Source organism: Eubalaena glacialis, chromosome 10 (assembly GCF_028564815.1).
Source record: "Eubalaena glacialis isolate mEubGla1 chromosome 10, mEubGla1.1.hap2.+ XY, whole genome shotgun sequence".
In the NCBI taxonomy this organism is placed as follows: Eukaryota; Metazoa; Chordata; class Mammalia; order Artiodactyla; family Balaenidae; genus Eubalaena; species Eubalaena glacialis.
The window spans coordinates 83,321,604-83,327,715 of NC_083725.1; the positions used below are offsets into that span (position 1 = coordinate 83,321,604).

The 6,112-nt window shown below is 45.9% G+C and overlaps 1 protein-coding gene across 2 annotated transcripts; it reads right to left on the reverse strand.

Moving 5' to 3' along the window:
* Positions 1–1,547: 1,547 nt before the first annotated feature.
* LOC133098635 (serum amyloid A-2 protein-like) lies at positions 1,548–5,430 on the reverse strand. Of its 2 annotated transcripts, none has more exons than XM_061201512.1 (4): positions 5,341–5,430; positions 4,682–4,776; positions 2,226–2,364; positions 1,548–1,835 (listed from the first exon to the last, which is right to left on the reverse strand). In XM_061201512.1, the coding sequence occupies exons 2-4, from the start codon at positions 4,770–4,772 to the stop codon at positions 1,673–1,675; spliced, it is 393 nt and encodes a 130-aa protein (XP_061057495.1). In that variant the 5' UTR covers positions 4,773–4,776; positions 5,341–5,430; the 3' UTR covers positions 1,548–1,672. The 2 variants fall into 2 exon arrangements, with proteins under 2 accessions (XP_061057495.1, XP_061057494.1); XM_061201511.1 differs by having other exon boundaries at positions 4,682–4,773; positions 5,341–5,390.
* Positions 5,431–6,112: the final 682 nt, after the last annotated feature.

Here is a 6,112-nt window from a genome sequence, read left to right on the forward strand (position 1 = left end):
CCACTTTTTTTTTTTAATTAATTAATTAATTAATTTATTTATTTATTTATGGCTGTGTTGGGTCTTCGTTTCTGTGCGAGGGCTTTCTCTAGTTGTGGCAAGCGGGGGCCACTCTTCATCGCGGTGCGCGGGCCTTTCACTACCGCGGCCTCTCTTGTTGCGGAGCACAGGCTCCAGACACGCAGACTCAGTAATTGTGGCTCACGGGCCCAGTTGCTCCGCGGCATGTGGGATCCTCCCAGACCAGGGCCCGAACCCGTGTCGCCTGCATTGGCAGGCAGACTCCCAACCACTGCGCCACCAGGGAAGACCAGTTTAAATTTTTTAAAATTATTATTGGTAGTTTAGGAAATTATCGGTGGCTGAAAGTTTCTTTCAGCTTCACAACTTGTTATTGGTAATATTCTGTAAAGTTTTTTTTTTTTAGCTACCTAGTTTTTTAAATTAATTAATTTATTTATATTTGGCTGCGTTGGGGCTGCGTTGGGTCTTCGTTGCTGTGCGCAGGCTTTCTCTAGTTGCAGCGAGTGGGGGCCCACTCTTCCTTGCGGTGCGTGGGCTTCTCACTGCGGTGGCTTCTCTTGTTGCAGAGCACGGGCTCTAGGCATGCGGGCTTCAGTAGTTCTGGTGCATGGGCTCAGTAGTTGTGGCTCACAGGCTCCAGAGCGTGGCTCAGTAGTTGTGGTGCATGGGCTTAGTTGCTCCGGGGCATGTGAGATCTTCCCAGACCAGTGCTTGAACCCGTGTCCCCTGCACTGGCAGGCAGATTCTTAACCACTGTACCACCAGGCAAGTCTTGTAAAGTTCTGACTGCTTGAATTTTCCTTCGATTTTCATGGTGTCAAATTTTCCTACCCTCACAGAAAGGATGGGGATATTTTCTACTCTGCAGAATTGTTTGTACAAAAAAACAATCATTTGTTTTTCTGAAGTGTTAAATTTTCTATAGAACCATCTGGGACTGCTGTTTTCTCTGGGGGAAGATTTGATCTTTTACAATAATTATAGAATAATCCAAGTTTTCATTTCTTCTTGAGTCAGTTTTTGTAAGTTGTATTTTTCTAAGAATTTGTTGATTTTTATCAAGTTTTAAGCTTTATTGCCAAAGTTGTTCATGGTATTCTTATTATCTTTTCCATGATTTGGAACAGGGAGTTATGGACTGATAATTGGTCCATATAATGGTACATATATGGTTTATATAGTATAGTCTGTGTTCTGGACATACAGCTGGCCTGCTCTCCACATGGGTGGGTTCCACTCAGCGGATGTGGAGAGCCAACTATACTATGGCATTTTATATGAGGCACTTAGTATTTGCGGATTTTGCTATCCGCAGGGGTCCTGAAACCAATCCCCTGCAGATACTAATGGATGACTGTGTAGTTTTACCCCAAATTATTACTATTGTTTATTAGTGCGTTATCTCCTTTTTAAAAACTATGATGTTTATTGATCATCCCCATGGTATTAAATAGGCTCATGTTCCCAAGAAGACTGTCATATGCTGTTTCCAAACGCCAAGGACAAATTGGATTTCACAAGCATTTGTTAAACATTTTTATGTGCTCTTTATCAACTATAAAGAACTACAGATACAGAATACAGCAACCTAGCTCAGCACTGTCCCCACTCGCTTGAGCCCTGTCTCCTGAGCAGAGGGAGAAGCAGCTCAGTACTTGTCGGGCAGGCCGGCAGGTCTGAAGTGATTGGGGTCTTTGCCGCTCCGGCCCCATTCATTGGCAGCCTGGTCAGCCCTCGAGTCCTCCAGTCCATGGCCACTGTCTCCATGTTTAAAAAAGTCTGTGACTCTCGGAATACTCTCTCTGGCATCGCTGGAATGGAGGAGGGCAGGTAGGGGATTAATCCAGGGCTGACGAGCAACAGCCCACCCTCCCCATCTCTCCTCTTTCCAAGGAATCAAGGACTCTGACAGGAGCTAGGAAAGAGGGGATGAAGCCTGAGGCTGCCCGGGCTCAGCACACCTCAGCCCTGCGGGTCCCCTTATGCTGGGTGAACAGCACCCATGGGGGAGGCTTGGGAATCGTCTGTCCCACCAGCCTTGCTCTGCTCTTCAGCCACTCAGACCCCACACAGGACACAGAGGGTGAGGGTGGATAAGAGGAGGAGAGGCCACAGCCCTACAGGAAGTTCTCCAGGGCTTGGCCCCTCCTGGCTGTCCGAGGCTCTCACACCCATCCCTGCATCCTCAGGGCCCCTGGTACCTGATCACTTTAGCAGCCCAGACGCCCCCAGGTCCCCTTTCGGCAGCGTCACGGTTGCCCCGGGCGTGGAAGTACTTGTCTGAATTTTTGTAATTGGCTTCTCTCATGTCAGAGTAGGCTCTCCACATGTCTTTAGCCCCTGGGAGGAAAAGAAAGTGATGATATGAACGTGATCACGTCTCAGCAAAATAGAGAAAGAAAACATTTCCCTCCCACTGGGTCCAGATTTCAGCCTTTGACTAAGCCCTTGGAGATTATTATATTGGTTTGAAATGAATATTCCTTTACTTTTCACTTCCTTGGGTTAATGTTATGAGAATCATACTTGGTGCAAGTTTTACTCTGTTTGATTCCATCCTAAGTCTCTTGGTACTTCGTTTTTGGTTGTGTGTGATGCGTGTGAAGAGGAGGTTGGATGCTCTTTAAGGGATGTTTGGTTGTACAATGAACCTCTACCTGGAAAGATACAGGAAACCCTCTGACCAGAGTTTGAGAACAAAGGCGATTCTGAGGGAGGCTGCAGACATAGGATGCTCCCAACCTAGTCAAGGGGAGAAATCCATCCCTGTGGACAAAGTGAGGACAACTCGGTCCTGAGTACATCTGAATGTCCGGGGCATATTTGGACCTGGCCAACTGTCAAAATTCAATCAGCAGGTGATAAAAGTGAGTTCCCTAAGAGAGCTTTGGAGAAACAGGGTAATCAGATGCAGAAAAGGGCAACCGATGCACCAACTCTAAAGTTCAGTGTCCTCTCCAATAAAATGGAGGAGTATTGCCTCCCTCAGAGTGGTTACACAGAAGAACTGAGGAAATACAGGTTTAACGGCTAAAACATTGTAGGTGCTCAGTATACTATGACCTCTCTAGTCCTTAGGAAGAGTGGGACAAAAAAAAAGAAAAAGAATGAAGATGAGGAGCAGGGAGTTATGGACAGAAGGACTCTGATCAGCTAGAATTAAATGGCAAAGTTAAAAAAAAAAAAAACTTATCAGGACAAAGAGAAAAATCCAATGTAGAGTTATAATCAGGGTTTATATAATGACTCTATGAGATAACTTATCTTCACATTATATATTTGTCATGTCTGGCATTTGGAAAGATAGTTTTGTTGAGAGTTATGACTTTCCTACTATACTTATTCCCACTGAGTTACTGATTTAAATAGATCTTTGAAGTCCAGACTTTCTTAAAAAGTATTTCCAAAATGCCTGGCATATCATGTCACCTAAGGTCAGCAAAACCAGAGGTACTGTGCACACTTCAGTGTGCATAAAAATCAACTGGGGTGCTTAATAAAGGCCAGATTTCCAGTCTCAACCCCAGGGATTGTGATTCAGGGGAAGGGTTGTGTGTGGCCCCAGGCATCTGCCTTCCACAAAGCACCCCAGACCACGGATGATTCTCATGCAAGTGGCCCTAGAACAGCCCTTTGAAAAACACTGACCTAAGAGACGAAAAAATATTTTTAGCTGGGTCTGTGAGAATTTAGGTAGAATGGCCAGCAAACTCTTAAAACAATTATTCAGTAACTATCACAGAAAAATAATAACGCAAAATAATTCTGTGAAATAAACAAATTTTTGCTACTTCACTCTGGCTAGTGAGGTACTTATCTCTTGCTATTGGTTTCTGGCCAGGTCTCAGCCTCAGTAGAACCATTGTCAAGGTAATTCATTGTGCCATTTATGATGGGGAGAGGAGCTCTATCAAGTTGCCTTCTAAAGGCACCACATCCCCACTATTTGCCATTTGCTCAGATACAGAGCAGGACATGTGTTCACAAATCCCTCACTCTCCCACGTGTACTCTTGTCTGGGAGGCATATAGTACCTCAGTTAATAGCAAGGTCTGGGGGAGCTCAATGTCTTGGGTTAAATCCCACTCTGCTGGAGGACTTTGTTAGGTGTCTTAATCTCTTGGTGCCTCAGTTTCTCTGGTAAGGGATAATGGTACCAACATTGCAGGACTAAAGGATTAAAACATGAGGATGACAAGGAGTTCACTCATGCATGCGAAGCTCTTAGAACAGTGCCTAGCAGGTATTAAAAGCTCAGGTGTTTTAGTTATAATTATTAAGTGGATGGGGAGGGTGAACATTCCCCACCCATTTAATGCATCCACTTCATGGTACCTGAGACTTGGAAATGAGCCATCCCTGCTTGCCCACGAGGGGGCAGCGGAGCCCCACTTGTATTTAGGGAACATGCACCTCCGGAACCCAGATCTCTTCCTCACTCCTGCTGAAAGTTGGGGCCCAAACTCTATGTGACCTCGGGCTTGGGAATCCCAAGGGTGCAAAGCTGGCCAGAAAAACCTGGGGGAGTGCTACCACGAAAACCAAGCTCCTTTTTTTCCCTCTTATGGCCTTTGCCCTGTGGGGATGTGGCCTCTGCTCAGGTGAATCCTGGGAGCTTCAGATGCATCCTTCCCCTGACCCATCCTTTGATTCTTACCTTGACCAGCTTCCTTGAAGAATGTAGCCCATCTCTGGCTGCTGACGCCCAGGATCAGGAAGCAGAAAATGATGCCCGTGGAAAGCTTCATCCTGCTGCAGGGAGATGAGCAGACACAAACAAGGATGACGGGTCTGGGTTTTTGTTCGTTTTTGTTTTGTAATGTGGATACACCCTTGCATTCTAAAAATAAATTCCACTGAATTTTATCTCAATATATAGACAATAGATAGATAGCATTACAGAGGATCCAGTTCTCATTTCCGTGTGTCTCATTGGAATCCCAATGATTTCCTGTGTGAGGGATTGCAACGGGCTTTTAGTATAAACCACTTTCCAGTCCAGTCATCCCCTATCATCCCTGAAGCACAGCAAGTTTCCCAAAGGCATTAGGAGTTTGGGCACTATACCTCTCTGTAATATGAGATGAGGTAAACAATGCACAAGCATTTGTAGACTGCCTGCTCTACCTATCACTGACTTCACACAGAAGAAGCATATGGAACCCCTACCCCCCCAAAGTATTCACAGCTGGTGAATTCTGATTGTCAGAATAGTAGATTCAAGAAGGAAGCAGAGGGCTGGGCTGCAGCACAAGAATGCTGGTGAAGAGAGAGAATCTCCAAAGAGGAAAAGTTTGGAAAGTTCCAGCACCTCACCTTTGGCTGTGCCTTCCTGCTGAGGCTGCCGGTGAAGCTGAGCTGCCTGTGCTGCCTGCCTGGGAGACGGGGCTGGTGCTTTATATACTGACACTTGGCTAGTGGAGCAAATGAGAAGACAGGTTTGAACCAAAAGAAAAAAAAAACAAACAAGAAAGAAAGAAATTTGGGAAATCCCTCTTGACAGCATTTCAGAACAGCAGGGTTATTCTTCACACACATCTAATTTTCCTGGATTGTGCAATCTGGCAGCTTTCAAGAGTGTAGCAAGTTGGGCTGCTTCTATCTGTTTCCAGGCTCACTCCTGGTGGGGAAAGCTGTTTTTCCCCACATGATAATGTACTGACATTTGCTGTGAAGGGTAATCAATATGAGAAAAAGAGAGTTGATTGCCTAAAGAATGTGAGGATACGGGGCAAAAGGAAGAGCAGTATGGGGCCATTGCAAGGGACAGCTCAGGATGAAGCTGGGACCCCAGGGTATAGGAGTCAGAAAGGAAGGAGATAGAAACCCAGGAAACCCGTGGGTGTAAGTCATCAGGAGGCGGAAGCGCAGCGGGGGCGGGAAGGTGGTAGAATGCCGCATTGAGCTCGGTTTGCCGGTCTTTAAGTGGTGGTACCCCCTTGGAGAACACGACCAGAAGGCGAGGTGGTCCCGGGCTCTCTAGCCTCGAGGTGATTGTAAAGTGCAAACCACTTGCCACAAAACATAGTTGAAACAGAAAATAGGAAGAAGGCAGCAAACCCTTCAGGACAAGAGCATTAAAAATTCA

Excerpts from the sequence above, each read along its gene's own strand:
- LOC133098635 (XM_061201512.1), bottom strand. The coding sequence starts at position 4,772 with ATGAAGCTTTCCACGGGCATCATTTTCTGCTTCCTGATCCTGGGCGTC. Across the intron at positions 2,365-4,681 it reads CTTCAAGGAAGCTGGTCAAG|GGGCTAAAGACATGTGGAGA; the intron begins GTAAGAATCAAA and ends TTTTCCTCCCAG. Across the intron at positions 1,836-2,225 it reads TGGGCTGCTAAAGTGATCAG|CGATGCCAGAGAGAGTATTC; the intron begins GTACCAGGGGCC and ends CCTCCATTCCAG.